Below are 22149 nucleotides of genomic sequence, written 5' to 3'. Positions count from 1 at the left end.
TTCCATTGCCTTAGATTTGTTAACAAACTTCTTCCACGGCTTACCAATCATTGATCCACTCCAACTCATCAGCTTCTTTCATTAAATATCACATGTAACCATTTAATGCATTTTGTTATAGCTCGGTTACAACTTGGTGAATACTAAACTTTACTCGGTAGACATTCTGTCTTCATTAACTGACCGCGATAACCTTAGGGTTTATCGACTAGGTTCTTTGGCTGATAACATAGTGTAGTATTAACCTTTACATTTTACAACATATGTATGATGTTAAAACAATCTAAAACATCAAGATCTCATCATTGTCTGACTTGGTAGAGTTGCCCATTGAATAACTTATCCCTTTATTCATCATATTCTTTTCTGTGTCTTTACCGACTTCTTTATAATCTTCATATCATATTTCTTAAGATACGGCAACATCATACTGAATTAGAAAATCAATTTCTTGACATCAATGACAAAATAATAATATCAAGAGAGTAAAACATCTTTAATCAATTATGTCCATAATCATCAACAACCTTCTCAATATCCTTGTTATATTGCCAACAATCTCCCCCTTTGGCATTGATGGCAAAACCAGTTGATTTGACCGTTAAGAATTCGGATTGCTGTGATTCTGAAATGCTAAAATTCTCTCCCCCATACATCAGACTTCTCTTCTGGTTTTCTTTCAATCTTCTCAGGTCTTCTCCTCCTAGTAGTCTTCTCCTCCTTGGGTAGATCTTCTCCTCTTGGTAGTCTTCTCCCCCTTTGACAACAATGCCAAAAAGAAAAGAACTAAAACATAAGTTGTTTCTGTAAGAAGTGATTTTCTGTTGATGTGTATCAACTGAGTCTCGGTCAGAGCATTTGTTTACAATTCCTGTTCCCTATATCATTTTCTGTATTATCCCAATATTGTTCCAATACACTTTCAGAAAAGCATTCTTAAAGTGTATCACTCCAGCATCAGCTCCCTAAAAGATATTCAATAGATTCATCAAAGTGATGCTTTCACCAAACTTGGTCAGTGAGTAAGAGATAGGGGTAGGACCCCTAACTTACTTCTGAGATATTCAAAAGTGTCATTTGGTAGTGGCTTGGTGAAGATATCAGCTATTTGTTCCTTTGTGTTAACATATTCCAACACCACTTTCTTTTCATGAGAGTCTTCTCTAAGATAATGATATTTGATAGATATGTGCTTTGTCTTAGAGTGCATAACAGAGTTCTTTGAAATATTAATGGCACTGGTATTGTCACAGAATATAGTTACTGGCTCGGTAACTTTCTCATTTATACCTTCCAATAATTATTTAATCCATGCAATGTTGGTACAATTTAGTGCTGCAGCAACATATTTAGCTTCGGCTATTGATTGAGAAACACATCCTTGTTTCTTGCTAAGCCAACTCACTAGTATTTCTCCTAAGAAGAAAGCACCTCCACTTGTACTTTTCCTATCATCAATGTTGCCTGCCCAATCAGCATCAGTATAGACTTTCAAATCAAAATCATTTCCTTTCTGATATGCTAAGCCATAATCTTCAGTGCCTTTCAAGTATTTGAAAATTCTTTTGATTGTTGTCATGTGTATTTCCTTAGGATCTGCAGAGAATCTTGCAACAATACCTACTACATGTGTTATATCAAGCCTGTTGTGAACAACATATTGTAGTTTTCCAATCATGGATCGATAGAGTGTCTCATCAACAGATGCAGATTCATCATTCTTTGATAGTTTGCAGTTTGTAGTCATAGGAGTACTTACTGGCTTTGAATCCTCCATTCCAAATTTCTTCAAGATTTCCTTTATGTATTTGGATTGAGTAATGAAAATTTCATTTTTCATTTGCAGTATCTGTAAGCCTATAAAATACTTTATCTCACCGATTAATGACATCTCAAATTCTTTGCTCATTTCATTACCAAAGTTCTTGCATAAAGAGTCATTTCCACAAAATATAATATCATCAACAAATATGGCTGAGATTAGTATTCCATTTTCATCATTCTTCATGTACATGTTGTTGTTCTCACTTGTCCTTATAAAACAAATCTTAATCAAATAAGAGTGCAGTCTTTCATACCATGCTCTAGGTGCTTGTTTCAGACCATATAAAGCTTTGTTCAATTTACATACCTGATCTTTATTATTGTCTTCAACAAATCCTTCAGGTTGTTCAATGAAAACTTCTTCTTCTAATATTCCATTCAGAAATGCAGATTTGACATCCATTTGATATACCTTGAAGTTTTTGAAAGCAGCATATGCCAACAATGTTCTAACTCCTTCAAGTCTAGCAACAGGTGCAAAAGTTTCACCATAATCAATTCCTTCTTCTTGGGCATAACCTTTGCAAACCATTCTTGCTTTGTTTCGAAGGACCTCTCCTTTCTCATTTAGCTTGTTTCTAAAGATCCACTTTATACCGATTACATTTTTGTCCTTAGGTCTTGGGACTAGTGTCCATGTGTCATTCTTCTTGATTTGATCAATCTCTTCAGTCATAGCATTTATCCAATCTTCAATGTTGAATGCCTCTTTTACTATTCTTGGTTCAAATTCAGATATCAAACTTGTGTTCTATCTCAGTTTGTTCCTTGTCATCACTGGATCATCCTTATCTCCTATAATCTGACTTGGTGCATAATGTCTTCTAACATATTTGGCTAATACAGGCTCGGTAGGCTCTGTATGATCCTCTTCATCACTCGGTAACTGGATATCTTCCTCATTCCCTTCAATAGTTATCTCAGTAGGACTTTTTGGTTGCACATAGACAAATTCATCATAGTCTTCTGGTTCTTTGGAATTCTTGTCATCAGTTCTTTCTGCAAATTCATCAATTTTTACATTTGCACTTTCTACTATTTTGTTAGATGATTTGATTAGGCATTTAAATGCTTTTCTTCTAGAAGAATATCCTAGAAATGTTCCTTCTTCACTTTTCTGATCAAACTTGTCATTTCTATCATCTTTATGAACATAGCATTTGCTTCCAAAGATCTTAAAATAACTTACGTTAGGTTTCTTGCCATACCAGATTTCATAAGGTGTCTTCAAAGTACCTTTCTTCAATTGAACTCGGTTCAAGGTGTAAATAGCTGTGCTTATTGCTTCTCTCCAAAATGTTTGTGGAACCTTTTTCTCAATCATCAGTGTTCTAGCACAATCCACAATAGATTTGTTTCTTCTTTTAGCTATTCCATTCTGCTGTGGAGTCCTCGGTGCAGAGACTTGTCTTTTAATACCATGATCATTGCAAAATAGGTTGAACTCATCAGATGTAAACTCTCCTCCTCTATCTAATCTAAGACATTTCAGTTGTCTTCCTATTTCATTTTCAACTCTAGCCTTATACCACTTAAACATTTGAAAAGCTTCTGATTTTTCTTTTAAAAACATTACTGACATCATCCTTGAATAATCATCCACAAATAATATGAAATACTTTTCACTATAATAACTTTGAACTTTCATAGGACCACAAAGATCAGTGTGTACAAGATCTAAAATTCCCTTAGAAGTGTAGGACTGACTTGTAAAGTTGTATCTTGTCATCTTGCCCATTTGGCATCCTCGGCACATAGCATTCTCAGGTTTTTCAAGACTCGGTAGACCTCTTACTCTGTGCTTCTTACTTATCTTGATCAGATTATCAAAATTAACATGACAAAACCTTTTATGCCATAACCAGGTGTTATCAATCTTTGCATGCAAACACTTATTGTGAGTTGAGTCAAGGTGAAATGTATTACCTTTTGTTTGTGTCCTAGTAGCAACTAATTTTCCATTCTTGTCATGAACTTTGACAATTCCTTTCTAAAATTCTATTTGGTAACCTGTGTTGTTTAGTTGTGCTACACTCAACAAATTATATTTCAAACCTTCAACCCAATAAACATCATTTCATCTTGCTTTATCAAGAAGTGTTATGGATCCTTTACCTCTTACCGGACATGGTGCATCATTACCAAATCTAACATAGCCTCCATCATAATCTTCTAACATAACAAACTTGTGTTTATCTCCTGTCATATGATGTGAGCATCCACTATCTATAATCCAAGAATCATTAGTGTTTATGTGAGATATTAGGGCTTTTTCTTCATACCTTTCTTCATCTGATCCATCCTTGATAGCCACATAAACAACTTCCTCTGTATCAGTCTCATATGATTTATCATCTTCAGATTCCTCATCAGCAATTAAGCAGGTCTTTCTATCTCTTCTTCTGAAGTCTCGGTGACCTCTGTAATGATTATCTTTCTGTCTATCATCTCGGTAATCTCTCTTTTCAATGAAATCTTTGTCAGGACAGTTAGAAGCCATATGTCCAATCTTATCACAATTGAAACATTTCAAGGGTAGTTTTCCCTTATACTTACCTTTGCCTCTTGGTAACCTTTTGGCCAATAGTGCTTCAAACTCTTCTTGCTTTCTGATTTCTTCATACAGTTTGTGTGCCTCCTCCATGTTCTTCTGAAATCCTTCACTTGCTCCACTATGATCTCCTTCAGAGTACTTATACTGTACTGGGTTATGTTCTCACCTTCATTCATCCTCATAGATTCAAGTTGTCCTCTTAAACTATCAACTTTTGCTCTTTGAACATGTTCATCTCCTCCATATACAGATATGAGCTTAGTCCACATAACCTTAGCATCATTGCAGCCTTCTAGATCATTAAACTTAGAATCGATCAATGCAGATGTTATTTCAATCATTGCTTGAATGTGTTCTTGCTTTGCCTTTATCTCTTCCATAGTCAATGGATAGGTGCTCGGTGCAACAAAATCATTCTCCAAATAGTATATAGTATATTATCCAACTCCTAATAGATGTAGCTTCATCCTTTTCTGCCATGTAGAGAAACTTGACTTATTCAGCTTAGGTGCATCCCTCTTATACATCTTTGGATCTTTAACTCAAGTGCCTTTAAACTTCCCTTTCGAAGTCCAAAGCTCTGATACCAATTGATAGTTATAATACTTAATATAAGTACAGATCCAATAGCCAACAAGATGAGAGGGGGGGGGTGAATCATACAAACTTAATCATCAATGAAAACATCAAATTCAACCTTGGTAACATATATCAGTCATAGAATAAAAACTATCAAACATGCAAACTCAAAAGCATATGAACAATATAAACCTCATAACACCAGATTTAACATGGAAACCCAAATAGGGAAAAACCACTGTGGGATTCTGGACCCACTAAGAAATATACTCTTCTAGAGTATGCTCGGTTAAAAGCCAATCCTGTTAAAGATTACACAACACATTAGTAGATGTGACCCGGTTAAGGGATTTCCCTCAAATCTGTTAGGATATTCACTTTGTTAGAAGTGGCCTTGTCAGGATCTCAAACACTCATTTAGAATGTCACCTTGTTAGAGGATTTACTTATAAGACTGTTAAGTCCACTCGGTTAAGAGATTTCCTGTTACTTTCACAAGCTAACAGTAATACAATCTATCTGCAACTTTACATCTAAAATGCTAAAGCAGATTCTTATTTGTTCAACACAATCTAGACATAGAACTATTCTTGTCTATTTGTTGGGCATCAATACTCTGTTATTCCAACAGGTCTTCAAGCTTTTGTGCTCGGTGATCACTATGTAGCATCCCTATGCATACACTTGCCCGCATACATTGTTTATCAACAGATTCCTATTTATAAACAATCATCTAACTGCTTAATCTCCTTGATCACATTTCCCATGATCAATCATAGCCATCAGATCTTCAATCTTATCCAGGTTCATTGTAACTTACGATCTAAAAAATGTTTTACCCTGCCTTGGAACTTGCACATTCATCTTGGAACTTGTGTTAGGGTAATGCGGTTCAATCTGAGCTATAGATCTTCTTGCCGACTTTCCATTGCCTTAGATTTGTTAACAAACTTCTTCCACGACTTTCCAATCATTGATCCGCTCTAGCTCATCAACTTCTTTCATTAAATATCACATGTAACCATTTAATGCATTATGTTATAGCTCGGTTACAACTCGGTGAATACTAAACTTTACTCGGTAGACATTTTGTCTTCATTAACTGATCGCGATAACCTTAGGGTTTACCGACTAGGTTCGTTAGGGTTTAACGACTAGGTTCTTTGGCTGATAACATAGTGTAGTATTAACCTTTACATTTTACAACATATGTATGATGTTAAAACAATCTAAAACATCAAGATCTCATCATTGTCTGACTCGCTAGAGTTGCCCATTGAATAACTTATCCCTTTATTCATCATATTATTTCCTGTGTCTTTACCAACTTCTTTATAATCTTCATATCATATTTCTTAAGATATGGCAACATCATACTAAATTAGAAAATCAATTTCTTGACATCAATGACAAAATAATAATATCAAAAGAGTAAAACATCTTTAATCAGTTATGTTCATAATCATCAACAACCTTCTCAATATCCTTGTTATATTGCCAACAGAATTTTGCTTTGTAGAAGGTTTGATTGCCTTTAATTTGCTTTTCTCTACTCTCTCAAAAACTTGGTAAGTGAAAATGACCGCGTAAATGCTTTAAGTACACAATATACCTTATCAGGCTCCATGCAGGTTAGGTCAAAAACATTAAATGCACTCGGTTCCACTAAACTTTCTTCCCTTTTTTTTGCGCTTTAACCGAGTAACCAAACTTCCTTCATTTACCAACTTGACAGGTTTCCTGTATTCACCGACTTGACAGGTTTCCTATATAGTGCTTTAAAAGACTTGATAGAATTTCAAACTTACTACTACATCTTAACTATGCAGATTTTGAATTAAGTACATAATAAAATAGGAACTGTTAAGATTTATCCTTGAGAGAATGCAGTCCCTTCATACCTTTACCGATTAATTTGGAATAGGTGCACCTAACTCGGTAGGTAAGGTGCTTTCTTCATTTGACACAATTTCCTTCTTTTTCCAAATCATCTGTAATTTTTCTTTTATTTCCTCAGTGTCTTTTCTAGGTTGATCTGTGCAATCTCCAACTAAGTGTCCAACTTTGTGACAATGAAAACATGCCATACCAGGATTTCTCCATGATCTTCGGTTGTTCATTCCAAACCTTATAAAGCAGTTGGCACTTATATGTCCATATCTTCCACAACATTCACACCATATCCTTGTATTGTAATCCCATGGTACTGTAGCATATTGTCGGTTAAGACCTCTGTGGGTTCGGTAGCTTCTAGTATTTGATCGGTGTGCATACCACATATCGTTCTTTTGCTTATACCAACACTTCTTGGTACTATGTCCATATCTATTGCAGTTTTTACAAAACCCTTTGAATTTTGCCTTCTGATAATTGTTAACAGACTTTGTCCTACATTGATTAGATGTGTGACCATATTTATTGCAAATGTAACAATAACCATTGGACTTAGTGACATTCGGTTGCTTACCTTTTCTGATTTGGCACATGTTGGTAGTGTGACCTTGATTTCCATAGTAGTTGCAAATAGGCTTCTTTCTTTTGATGTTCTTCTTGATTCCACCTTGCTTTGATGATTCTCCTCTCTCGGTAGTATGGATTCCCTTCTCGGTAGAGTCTTTTCCTTTATAACCGAGTCCTGCATCTTTGTTGGGTCTTCTTGTATTCAGTTGCTCATCCAACATCTTTGATGCTTCATAACTCTTCTTCAGTGTTTCTTTGGATTTCTTCTTTGTTTCAAGTTCATTGGTCAACCTTGATACTTCAAGTTTCAATGCTTGATTCTCACCATCTTTCAGATTTGCTTCATGATGTGCATAACCTAGTTGATCTGACAAGTTTTGTTGAATTCTAGTCAACCTTGTGATTTTGTCATTCTTATCAAATACTAAGACTTCAAGTTGTTGTTTCTCTCTTTCTAGATCTCTTACTTTATCCTCGGCTGTCCTCAATGCATCAAGATTTTTAGTCATCTGTATGCTGAAATGTTCATGTTCTCTTTTCATTGCTTTTACTTGATCAGCCAGTGCTTTGTTCTTTTCTTTCAATACTCCAACCATTTCTTCAGTCTCTTCAGATATACTCTTCTTAGATGATGTCTCAATTTGTTCCACTAACTCTTGAGAGTCCCACAAATCATCAGATAATCTTCTCCTCACTTTCAGAGATTTTTGCATTTGCCTTTGCATGTCTACAATCACTTGATTAGCATGATCTAGCTCTTCTTGTAGATACACAATCCTCCGAGATTGTTTATAGCCTTCCATTGATAAGATATTTCTCTTTAGGCAGTTAAACCCTTTTCCAAGATTGAGGCTCTGATACCAATTGTTAGGCCCAATATGGAAAGCTAATGTACTGAGAGGGAAGGGGTGAATCAGTACTTCAAATCTTTTTCTTAACACTATATTTACTGTTATACATAAACTGAATAGTGCAGTAACATAATATAATTCTAAAACAAATAAATAACAATCATACATGATTCACTCCATAACACATATATTTTGGTTATGCGGAAACTCTTGCTTAGAGAGAAAAACTATGGTGGGGATGGCACCCACAACTTCACTATTGCAATAATAAAGGTTGCTCGGTTAGAGATACATGTTTAGCTATTTCTGATAGCTTACCTTGTTAGGAGTATCAAGATCTGTTAGATATACCTTGCTAAAGGATCTTATAACACTTAATCTAAATGTTGCACCTGGTTAGAGGCTTTACAATTTATAGACTTGATTAGAGTCTTTTACCCTGTTAAATGTTTCTCTTACAACTTCAAAATATTACAATAAAATCATTACAAATATCTGCAACTTTACATCTAGAATGTTATAGCAGATTCTATGTGCTCAGAATAAGATTACCTTGCTTATAGCATACCTCGGTAACCCATATAGTAACTCAGTAAACCCTTCTGTTTACTTTGTTCTGTGACTGTTCTCTGAAATCCTTCTCGGTGACCTTTGTGTCTCTGTAACGGTCATAACACTTAGTGCTTTCACATGTCTTGCTTCATATATTTCTATATCTTCCTTTTTGTCATGCTACATGTATATGTGTGATCTTAATCCATGTTGTATAAATAGATCTCTTATGACGGTGATCCATTCATTGCTTTGATCTTACAAAAATGTTTTATTGAATGAATAACCATGCAAAATATTTCATTGGTTAGATGACCTCAAAATCATACACAATCTTTAAGTGCAATTTCCAATGTGATAATGGTTCTATGCTCCTTGATCTTGTAACACATTTCCATATGTATGTCCAAGTTCAATGAATCTGGTAACACATTTCACTCGGTGTATATCAACTTGGTATATCATTATTGTTGCTCGGTAGACATGGAATGATACTCGGTAGACAACTCGGTGCATACTAGGCTCTATGACTACTTTCTTCTATAACCGACTGGACTGTGCATACCGACTGAATATTTCGGTAGAGATAACCGACTAGAGTATATAGAATAACTTTGAACATAAAACTATTGGCAACTTGATAAGTAGTAACACTTAGGATCATCAAATAAGATGTCACCCAATTAAGGGATTTTACAAAGGGACATGTTAAAGTCCACCCGATTAAGAGATTTTGATGTTGTAGTTACTAGAAAATAGCAGAGAAAATGATCTGATATAATAGCTACTCTTAGCTTAATCAGATCCAATTGAAGCTCTTTGGTTTAACCATCAATTACACTTGCTCTACACTCTACTGGTGCTCTTCTTTACACCTACTCTGCACTCTACTGGTGCTCTACATTCTTTCTCTACTCTTCACACTATCCAATATCTGCACACTCTCTTCACCACTCTGCTATTCACTTAGAAATTCTGCCCTCTTCTCACCTTGCTGGATCACCTCTCTTCAAAATTGCACTTTGTAATTTTTATGATCAAACATTTTGGTTTTTGCCAGAAACCTTTATACCCTATTTTGCCAACACATACCTGTTGATTTCTAAATGAGTTAACACCTAACACTTGGTAGATTTGAAATTTAATTCTTCCTAAATCTTCTCGCACTTTCTTTGCATGCTCTCCATCATTCTCACCAGCAACTCATCCTTATCTGCCACCGCAACTCATAATTTCACCAACCTCTGGGTCGTGTTCTGCCCTTTTAATGTGAACTGGAAAATCCATGCAAATCTCACCATAACTAGTTGTTAACTATTGTAGACTTCACTAGCAGTTTGTCTGATGATATCTCATCCTGACTGACTCAAATTTGGTCATCGCATCCAACTTACCGGTCACTGCTCCAAGATTCTTAGTGGATATCATCCTTCAACCTGTATCACCAGTTCATCGGTGTAACTCTTCATCTTTTGCCACTGGTCATTGATCATCAATCAGATTGATCACCTGTCTGTCCCGAGTGTTTCGGTCGTGCATGAGACTACTAAACTACAATTTGAGTCACCTCTTGTGACCGCATCACGATTTCAACTGCCAATTTTAAGAAATTGATCTCAACACCTATTGGGTGCTTGACTGATTGGTCAGCTACTCTATTTATCCTTCAATCAATTAGTCTTCTACCAACACACTTCTTAAGTGTGCTAATTGTAGAAACCTAAAAATGGTCAACGCTTGCGAAATCATACTTTAACATTTGCGCATTGCCTCATTTTAGGTTTTTGCGTCGCATTAACATTTCTCCTATGTTTCACACTTGGTCTTTATCATTTTTGAGCATCGAGTCATTCTTCTACATTCTTCATTTATCTCACTCTCAAATTTGGTCTTGTCGACAACACTATCCAGTCATGATTTTGATCGATCTTATCCTATTGCATCAATGTGCGTGCTTATTTGTCATCATTTTGGACATCGTCAATCCTAATTAGGGTTTTGTCCTCCTGTCAATCTTGTGATCAATTTGTCATCAATCGTTGTCCTCTTTTCAATCTTGTCATCTTGCAATCTATTTTGTCATCAATTCTTATCATTTTGTGATCGATTTGTCATCGTTCGTGGTCATTTTCAACCTTGTCATTTTGCAATCTATTTTGTCATCGATCCTTGTCCTCTTGTCAATTTTGTCATTTTGCAGTCGATTTGTCATTGATCGTTGTTTGTCTCAATTATGTCAATTTGGATCAATTTGTCATTGTTCCTCGTCAATTGGCACTTTTTCTCAATTAAATCATTTATCACATTGGTCATTTATCAATTCAAAATCATGATCGATATCAATTATCTTCAATCAAGACCTAATTGTCATTCTCGCATTGCTAATTCATCTTCTAGGGTTTCATGATTTAATCATTTAACCTTGTGTGTCATTTCCTCCTTTAGGATTAATAAATCATTTATTTATCCTAAGTTTTCTTGTCACAATTAAATGTTCATTTAATTGGCTAATTATTCCTCTTTGTGAATTAATTAATAAATGACAAATTATTAATTAATTTACCTAATTTCTAATTTCCATCAATTTCTTAATTCCTAAATTCTTAATTCTCTAATTTCCTAATTTTCTAATTCCTAATTTCAATTTCCTCCTATTTCTCTCCTAAATTCATAGAAATGACATGTCAATTTGTCATAATTTTGTCATAATTGACAATCAATCAATTTTTGACATAGAAGTTGTCATAATTTGTCATAAATTATCAATCAACAAATTTTGCATAGAAAGTGCATAATTTGTCATAATTTGTCATAATTGACATAATTGATTTGCAATTTCCATTTGAATTGAATCATGCTAATCTTGTCATCTCTCCAATTCTTCTATAAATTGGATGAATTTCTTCAATCAAATCCCCTAATCAAATTATCGAATTTCTAATCAATCACGCTTCGAGTACTTTTGAGCAATTTTCTTACCTACTTGCTTTCAATCATGTATGTGCACTTGTAGGTGAGATCCACAACCAAACTATTTGAAGAGGAAAGAAGAACAATGGAGCCGCATGAAGGAAGCATTCATATCCACATATGGTTTGCATAGTATTTATCTTTTTGAATGTTTTATCTTTATGTCTCTATTGGATGTAATTAGGATAGATCATTGCAATGAGCTTTCATGATTGAGCTAATGATTAGTATTTTTATAATGTTTGTGATGATTTCCGAATTCCTAGCTACACTGATTGACTGATTGGTCAGCTACTCTATTTATCCTTCAATCAATTAGTCTTCTACCAACACACTTCTTAAGTGTGCTAATAATTCATATTTGGGAAGCACTGAATCCTCCATATTGTTTGCATCCATGAGTAAACCATTGGGGTTTACCACACCTTTTTGCCTATGAGCTTGGCCTTATTCACCGATGTGTTAATCATCAATGACAATACTAACTGATGAACTAGTTGTGCCAACACCATTAGTTATGCCAATAGTATCATCATCTGGTATATCTACCTGTTCAGTATCAATATGATCATCTTGCATATACTTGTTGTCTGGTTCAAAATCTATGATCATTACTCCTTCAGGAAGTTCTTTATACTTTGGCTTTACAGGGGTATCATCCTCAATTTCTTCATCTTTGTCCTCTTCTTCATCAGGGATGAGACTTAAAGCATTTTTCATTAAAATATCAGTCTCCTTTTGAACTGATTCGGTCTCTCTAATAATAATTCTTGTTAATCTTTTCATTGATCTAAACAATGCTTTTGTATTAACCTTTATCTGTTCAATTTCCTCTTCAGTTGCTTTCAGTTGCAAGTGTTCAAGTGTATAATTAATAAATTCCTTATTTAGGCTGATTGTCGCTTGCCACCTTGCATCAATCAAATTATATAAAGAATCTGGAATCTCCCCTTGCAACTCAATGAGGGATGTACTATATTTATTCATACTAAAGACAACTGCATCTTCAATCTCCCTTTGTTGACTTTCAGATAAATGAACAAACAATGTATTCAAACCTTTGTATATCCCATATTCCTTAATTATTCGAAGCATTCTACTAAAATAATCTTCTAAGGTAAATAGTTTTTTAGATGCTTTACCTTTACCAGTAGTCTTCTGCTTCTTATCACTTGCCCTTAGTGCTCTCTTATCTTCTTTTGATTCTATCTCCTCTACATCTGTCACCGGTTTATGAGCCTTTTCCTTCTTTCTTATATCAGTTTGGGCAGGCACAACAAGAGGTTCAACAAGTTTACCTTTCCTCTAAAATTGTATTTGAGAGGGTTTACCTCTTTGGTATTCAACTGGATTTACCTTTATATCTTCTACCTTCTTCTTTTATGTTGCTTTGGTTGCTCTTGTCTTACCAGTGGAGGTACCGATTGGTCCACTAGAAGTCCCACTTTGTTCGGCCTCATGTTTGGCTCTTGCTGCTGCTATCTGTTCCTTAGTGAATTCGACATGTTTAGCATAGGCCTCCACCTCTTTCCTCATTTTCTTTTCTATTACTATTCGCTGCAATTCAAAGTGTACTTGAAGTAGTTTCTCCTTAAATTTTCCAAACCTTTCAGTGGAGGTATCGACCAATTGATCTAGAAAATGATCAGCATAAGCAATGAGTAGATCTTTGTCTACTTCATATCCTATGGGCAGTATCCATGTGGTCCTGGGAATCACAACCTCTATCATGCATGTATCCATGTCTACCATAAAATAAATGGAATTCTCATATCGTTTGACTACTTTTGTTGGTATGCGTTCTCTAGCATGTATTTTTTATGAAATTTCTTGAAATAACCCCATGATATATCATCAAACTTTTCTTTCAACATCCTAATATTGTTCTTCATATATAGTAGGGAAAGGGAATGGATTATCCATTGAACATCTCCAATACCGGAGAAAAAGTTTTGAAAATAGAAAAACAATCCCAAAATTAGTTGTCCAAATTTAAATCTCAACTTCTTGTCCTTCTTCACAGCTTCTAGATTTGCCATTAATTGGCTCCTTAATGCCCCTTCAAGATCACAGTCCACATTCTCCTTTACCATTTGGTATGCAGTGTTTATTGTTGCTTTCAGTATACTATTCATTTTACTTTAATAGAATATTCTATAACCAATTACCATTGATGCAAATTTAAATGTAGGATCATTAATATCATTCAAAGTCATGGCTCTTCTATCCCATCTAGATCTTGTTATCTTCTCAACATAATTTTTAGGTACTTACCTCAGTAATGGCACTTCACCAGTTGAATAGAATCCAGTTACTGCATGGATTGCTTCCTTTGTTATCTTATGAGGTCTATCCAGCCACATGAATTGATCATGAATCCAACTTAAAACAAATCTTACTAACTCATTAGTAAAATCATCAATAAAATTGATTGCATGATGAAACCCTTTGTCAAAGATGCTTTTAAACTATTCTTTTAGTATCCCTTTCTCATCACATAAATATTTGTACTAATTATAAATAGCAATCACACCCATGTCCTCAAGTTTTCAATGATAAAAGGATCTTACATCTTCTACATGTAAAACTCCATTTGGTACACCGGATAGGGCACCGATAGGGTCTGTTTCTTCATACTTATATGGATGTCTTTTAAATTCTGGTCTTGCCCTCTCAGACACATCAACAAGGTGAGGTGTATCCATTTCAAATATGCAAATCACCAAGCACAGAATGGGATTTATCAGATAAATACCTTTTGTGCTTTGGTACTAGGGTTTCCAACCATAAAAAACTTTCAATACTCGATCACCGATTCAAACTTCACTCCGATCACTTCAGATTGCTGGTAAATGGTTTGAATGCTTCTAGCACAACCTTTTCTTTGATATGCTTGCTCGCCAAATTCTCTCAAGATCACAATGTGTCAAATGAAATTCAAAAAGTTCCTTTTATTTGCTTTCAAATTGCTGCATTAAATGCTTTAACCGACAAAACCCTAAAACACCTTAAAATACTCTTAAGCATATTACCGGTTGTAAAAACTCAATGATATTTACTGGTTATGATCCAAAAACACATCAAAACATCAAAATGCATCAGAATATGCAAATTTAACTTACAGTACATCATCCAAGGGTTCATCTCAAGATTTGACAATAAGCTCACCCCAAGTTGTAAAAACAACTTAGTTTATCAGCGATGGATTCTCCAGATTAGGTGAAGAATTTGATTCCTCGAATGGTTTGTCATCACTCATCTTCTTCCAGGTTCTATTCATCTCAGCTCTGATTTCTTCGATATCAACTATTTGCTTTCCTTTCTGGTCTGCAGGATTATTCACCGATTGGTTCTTCTATGTTCTACAAAACTTGGCAATGTGTCTCGGTTTGTTACAATGATAACATGCCATTCTAGATGCTCTTTACAGTCCTGCATTACATCTACATGTTCTTCTGTAGTTCATTGCTACATGTCCAAAATTGTTGCAGATTGAAAAAATCACAATGACTCTCTTCTCCATCTCAAAAGGACTAGATCGGTTAACATAGGATCTTTGCCAATTTGTGCTTCTCCAGTCAGTGAAATTTCTTTTCCAATCACCATCAGTTCTTGGATTCATATGAGGTGTTGGATAATTATCTCCATACCTACATTCAATAGATCTATGCCCATACATGTTGCATGTATAACAATAACCTTCAAATTTTTGTAGGCACATATCTAGCATTAGGTCTATAACTAGTAATATCATCAGATTTGCTTCTACAAACATTAGCAGCATGTCCTGGTTTATCATAGTTAAAACAAACAGGTTTGTAAGCTTTCTTACCGGTAGGCTTCTGAGCCTTAGGAATTGTTTTACCATCATGCATGTTGCTCTTGGTACCAGAAGGTTCACCCTTCTCAAATGTATTGTATCCTAACCCAGATGTATCACCTTTCATCCTCTGAGATTGGATTTGTTCATCCAGCATTGAGAAACTCTTGTTGAATTTATCAAGCTTCTCATTGGCCTCAGCAAGTTCCTTTGTAAGATCTTCATTTAATTTCATGAGGGTCTCTCTAAGAGACATTTCCATTTCAAGATCTGATTGTAATGCTTCTTTTTCTTTTTTATCCTCTTGCCAAGGTTCATACAAGGTTGCATTCTCCTACTTGATCTTAAAGATTTCATGCTCTTTATCTTGGATTTGATCTTCAGCCTTTCTTCTAGCTTCAAGTTCCTCACTCATCCAAATAGTAAGTGCTTCCAACTCTCTTCTCAGGTTAGTCTTCTCACCATTCAGCTTCTCCACTTCTTCATCCACTACATCAATGTTTGCCTCATATGAAGAACTATTGTCAGAGATCTCCAACAATTGTTCGGTCAATTATTTCCTTTTAGCTAGTGATTTCTTGTACTTACCTCTTAAAGTTTCTAGCTCTTCCTCGGTTTCAGCAAGTTCCTTAGCCATTTCTCTGTAACTCATTCCTTCACCCATATTTTCCTTAGGATTAGAGATCTCTTCCAAGTAGTTAAGCCTTAAGGAAGTTAGGATATGATACCAATTGATGAGCTTATAAGGCACTGAGAGGGGCTGTGAATCAGTGCAAGTAAAAACAATACAAATCTGATTATCAATTTCACCAACTTAAAACTCAATAGGCATGTAAGAAATAATACCAAGTATGCAATCACCACATAAATCATAAACCACTTGACACAAGATTTTATACATGGAAAACCCAAATGGGAAAAACCACAGTGGGAGTTAGATCCACTATCTGTAGTATAGAGATCTGACCGGTTAAGGTCTACAACACCCAGTTAGGGGCACACTCTGTTAGGAGTGTCTAAGCCTAGTTAAGAGCTTTACAAAAAGGCCTGTGAGGACCAGAACTGTTAGGAGCTACCCAAGTTACTGAGATTTGTAAACACAAGTTAATGTGTCACCTGGTTAGAGGATTTAATGATCGGACCTGTTAGGATCCGACTGCACCCTTTTAGGAGTGACCTTGTAAGAGGATTTTCTTGCTGCAACTGTTAGAGAGACAACAAGTACAAGTGATCTTAGTATAACACCTTCAGTGTCTGATAAGATCCACTTCAGAACATTACAACATCACATAGACTTCATCTCTCAACTCCTCTGATCATCGCACTATCAGAAATACAAAATTCGCTAATGATCTTTCTCACTTTCAAGCTCATACACATATGTCCTTTCATACCTCATCACACATTTAAAATCATCATAAGGTCGGCTAGAGCCTTGTTACAATTTCATAGGTTCAATGCATCTAGACAATCTTGCATTGTACGCTTTAGTTATGTTGGCCATCGACATAACAAATCTAATTTTGTGTCGTTTTACGTATATGAGTGATTATCATCACTACCGGTTAAGTCTTCATCAATTAATTTGTTCAGTCAAATAAATCTTGTTCACCTGATTGAAATAACAAATGCAGTCACAAACATATCTTCATCTGATAGTCTTCAATGTTGTTGCAAACCGCATCATCTCATTCTTCATGATTTTCATGTACTGGTCGTCGGAATGTAACACTGTCAGTATTTTACTGGTTGAAGTCCTAATTACTAGTTCAGATAAAAATTGTCTCTACTAATCGGTTAAGCCTTGTTGGTTGCACTATAGGACTTAGATGACAAAAAAAAATAGTTGCCATCAATGACAACATACAAAATAATCATCATACATAAATTTAATCTCTATAATCAACAAACATAAATTGATTTCATCAAGTTAACACACATTACCAGTTTAGTTCAAATGATCAAATACCAACACTTTCCTATTAGACTTGGTCATATCATAACAAACTTTGCACTTAAAACCATGATAAAAAAACTTGTAAATTTTCAAATACTTGATGACCATTTTATATCACTTGAAAAAGGAGAAACTTAGTCACAAGGCAACCTTGAAAAAGAAGAAACTTAGTCACAAGGCAATCTTAAAAAGGAGGAAATTTTTACATAAATCAAAAAATCTTGTTGAAACATCGCATATTTTTACATCACAATCGAAATTATTTGTGTGGTAGAGGAAAAGAATTTGAGGAAGAACCTTTGAGAACATGTGTTATGCAACAAATATTTGCGTTATTATTTACTGAGAAGTGTTTTTGAGAAATCAAACCTTTCGAAACAATTAGATCATTTGTATGCTAGTTTTGACCAGAAATTAGAGGAGGCTGAAACAACAAAAACAAGGGCAAACATCTACAATGGATGAAGAGAATCCTTTCTATCACCAATTTGGATCCACTACTCACAACAATGATGACAACAAAGAAATAACAGAAGAAACAATCAAAGGAGCACAACAAGATCCAAAATTCAGTATATTCTTGGAAAGGATCCTTGAAGCAGATAAGGAAAGATATTTTCTCATGTTAGTACGTCAAGGTGCCAAGCTACAAAGTAATTTTGATACCACTAGGATAAAAATAAGTGAAGGGATAAACGAGACTCAAAATGACACTATTAATACTCGTAATGAACAAACTTGGAATGATACTCACAATGAACAAACGCAGAATGATACTTGCAATGAACGAACTCATAATGATACTCATAATGAACAAACTTAGAATGATACTCATAATGAATGAATTTAGAGTAACAATTGTAATGAAAGAATTCAAAATAAATGAGATTGGGAAGGGGGGAATAATTTTGACAATCCCCTTTTAGCTCTTACTCAATAGATTCAAGCACTCCAAACACAAGTGCAAGACTTACAAGGGGGAACCACCAGAAGATATTCACTGCAAGAGATATGTCCTTATCCATTGGACAAAAATCTAAATATGATACCATTTCCTCCTAATTGTGAAATCCCTAAGTATGACAAATACAATGGTAAGAATTATTCTCAAGATCATGTTAGGGAATTTTGTACAATGAATATGGAGTTCGCACATAGGGACACCTATTTGATGAGACTATTCCCCAAGAGCTTAAGTGGGAAAGCAATGGAGTGGTTTTCCAAGTTACCACCTAGAATAAGAACATTTTTAGAATTGGTAGACAAATTTGTTTCCAAATATTCATCAACTTGAGATTAGTATGCTTGACCTATGTAATACAAAGCAAAAGTATGGAGAACCTTTTATAACATTCTTACAAAGGTGGAGAAGCTTGTTTGCATGATATCCTTGTTCAATTGCTGACAAAGAAAAGATGGAAATTTTTATTGATAACTTGAATGAAGAGATGAGTTATGCACTTAAAATGAAATGTCCTCCAAGTTTTAGCAAAATGGTTGAGAATGGGATCAAAATTGAAGAAGCCTTAGTCAAGATAGGAGTATTAAAGCTTCGGAGAGAAGGGAATAATTCTCCCAACAATACTCATCATAATGATGATAAACTCAAATTTTGGAATAGAAATGAAAACGTTGTGAACGATGGGATAGTGGATGCCAACACCGTGAAACCCAAGCAGCCCATATTCAACTTATCAAGTCATACCTCGACAAATCAAGATAATAATAAGACAGGGTTACCCTTCACCAACTTTAGCAGGAAATTCAAACCTATTGGTGAACCACTTGAATCAACATTAAAAACACTTCTTGCAAAAAAATTAATTACGTTTCTAGAAGTGAGAGAGTTTGAACCAAAGGTAAAACCTACATGGTGGAATGATAATCATTTTTTCAAATATCATTGGAGTAAATGATATTAGACTAATGATTGTCAATGATTAAAGCATGTCATTCAAGATTTAATAGATAACGAGGTAATAATGGTAGATGGGCACACAACAAATAAATCACACACAACATTTAAAAATCCGCTACCAAACTACGAGAAGGGCGAGACATAAACAACTAGAGATAGCAAGGGCAAGGAAAAAGTGAATTATGCTCACACTTATGATAATATGGTTAATGTCATTGTAGTCAAAGAAAAATCCCAACCGGAACCTACACATTCTATTATGCGCAATAAAGATAAGGTCACTTTATCGGGACCCACAACCAATGCACCCTCTACTTCTAGGCAATACAACATAGTGGATCAATTATAGAATCCCCCTGCACAAATCTCAATATTATAACTTCTAAAAATATCACCCATGCATAAAGAGATCCTAGAGAAGGCTCTAGTAGATACCACGGTCCCCAAAGACTTGGGCCTTGATCAATTTCAAACCATAGTGGGACATATTATAGCACCACATTTCTTATCCTTCACAGAAGATGATGATATGTCCTTGCAACATCCATATAATACTCCTTTGCATATCAAATTCTTAATTCACAAAACCCATGTGAAACGTGTCTCAATAGATGGAGGAGCTGGCTTAAATATTTGTTCATTAAGTCTTGTTTGTGCATTAGGTTATTCTTTTTGGTATTTTGGTTATGTTGATATGGTTTTGTCATTGATGTCAACACCTATTAACACCTATCAACTCTGGCACTTTGGAGAATTGGCAATGTTCACTGGCAAGCAAGTGACTTATGCACAGTCACCGGTATATGGTACATCGGTAGGATATATTGTTCACCGGCACTTGGAATGACATGGAAAACACTTGGTTATGTTGAAGACATCATTTGGACACTTTGTCTTGGAGATTTGTTTATTGGCATACTCATGTTTGCATATTTGTTGTTACCGGCAAATAGGTCCAGAATAAGCACCAGTAGGCTTATCTATTCCAGATTAGCACGACACACTTTGGAGATGATTTAGTTGTTAGTATAAATGCATTAAGCGACATATTGAATTGGATATTGCATCGGTTATTGATTTACTTGTAATTGATTTTATTATAATATCGTTTAGAGCTGACCTACTAAAATTGGTCTTAGGTTATGGTATATATATAAAATCTTATTTGTAAGATCGATATGTGATTGGGAAAAGGAATTGCAAGAAGGTATATGTGAGAATAAGTAGAGCTATACATACAGACATCATTTGAAGGTGAAGCAAGGTTTTTGTGAAGGCATATCAGAACTACACCAGTACTGAATCCAGCATATGAAGATGATAATTTGAGCAGTACATCATTATTGGATTTAACCATCCAATTGTAGTTAGTGTGACTCCTATTTGTGTTTGAGCAGTGAGCTCTAGGTGCTTGGCCTATCTGCATGTGGAGACCCTATTTGTATACACATACTATCTACAATAGTATCATCTGATTATAGGTAAGGTTTCCCATCATGGTTTTTCCCCTTACAGGGTTTCCATGTACAAATATTGGTGTTGTGTGTTCTAGATGTTATTATCTTTCTATTTCATGCATTAATCTTTATCGAACTGTAATTAACTGATAAACTATCTACCGACATAAAGTTTGGTTTATCAGTATTAAGCATTAAGGTTGGTTAAGTTGTTTTTGGTTTGAATTTACTTGACAACTGATTCACCACCCCCCCCTCTCAGTTGTCTCTGGGACCTAACAATTGGTATCAGAGCTTAGTCCTCTTTTTGCAGAAATTTAACAACTTGAGGAGATCCAATGTTTACTAACTATTTTAGGAAGGATAGTCCTAAACTTGATAGAACCAACTATGGCATATGGAAGATCAGAATGGAGACACATCTAAATTGCATTGGAAAGGACATCTGGGATGTTACAAAGAATGGCTATATTGCTCCTACTCAAAGTCAGCCTAATCCACCTACCTTAGGAAAAGATGAGGAAAATGATTGCAAAGCAAGAGAAGCACTTTTGAGCACATTATCAGATCAGCAAATCATGGGATTATTAGATAGGTCTATTGCTAAATCTATTTGGGATCATTTGGAAACATTGAATGAAGGAGATTCCATATTCAAAATTGCAAAACCTGAAATCTTCTGGGTCAGGTATGAAAATCTGAAAATGGAAGAAGATGAAAGGATTTCTGCTTTTATGGAAAGAGTAAATGAAATTGTTTTGGGTATTAAATGTTGTGGAGGAACCTTAAGTGAAGATGAAATTGTTTCAAAAATTTTAAGAGTATTGCCACCGGCATTTAAAATGAAATTTACTGCTATAAATGAGTTAAGAACAATGCCTAATACATCAGTAACTAGGGACACATTGATTGGAAAACTTTCAGCTTTTGAAATTGAGTAATTTGGTCATGTTGCTACTATAAAGACGGATTTAGCTTTTAAGGCATCAACATCATCTACACCATCATTTGACAAATCTGATTGGAAAGCCTTTTATGCAAGAGAACTTGAGGAAAGCAGGAGAGAAAATGAAGAACTTGAAGAACTTAAAGCACTATTTGCAAGGAAAATGCCTAAAGGTCTAGTTGGAAGTAAGTATGAAGGTAAAGCACCCTTTAAATGTTTTAACTATAATAAGATTGGTCATACGGCTTCAAGATGCCCTGA

At 35.0% G+C, this 22149-nt stretch overlaps 1 protein-coding gene across 1 annotated transcript in view; it reads right to left on the bottom strand.

The window, feature by feature from the left end:
- The window catches only part of LOC131079291 (uncharacterized), a 29057-nt gene extending 12783 nt beyond the window's left edge, over positions 1–16274 (bottom strand). Inside the window, exons 1-6 of the mRNA XM_058017203.1 lie at positions 16199–16274; positions 15949–16099; positions 14065–14139; positions 13795–13917; positions 13200–13594; positions 12340–13088 (exon numbers count right to left, since the gene is read on the bottom strand). Coding sequence (XP_057873186.1) covers positions 12340–13088; positions 13200–13594; positions 13795–13917; positions 14065–14139; positions 15949–16099; positions 16199–16274 — 1569 coding nt within the window. The remainder of the gene's footprint in view (positions 1–12339; positions 13089–13199; positions 13595–13794; positions 13918–14064; positions 14140–15948; positions 16100–16198) is intronic.
- Between the last annotated feature and the right edge of the window lie 5875 nt (positions 16275–22149).

Source organism: Cryptomeria japonica, chromosome 11, assembly GCF_030272615.1.
Source record: "Cryptomeria japonica chromosome 11, Sugi_1.0, whole genome shotgun sequence".
NCBI lineage: Eukaryota > Viridiplantae > Streptophyta > Pinopsida > Cupressales > Cupressaceae > Cryptomeria > Cryptomeria japonica.
The sequence above is the reverse complement of the archived record's forward strand: the minus strand, read 5'-3'. Positions and strand labels throughout refer to the sequence as shown.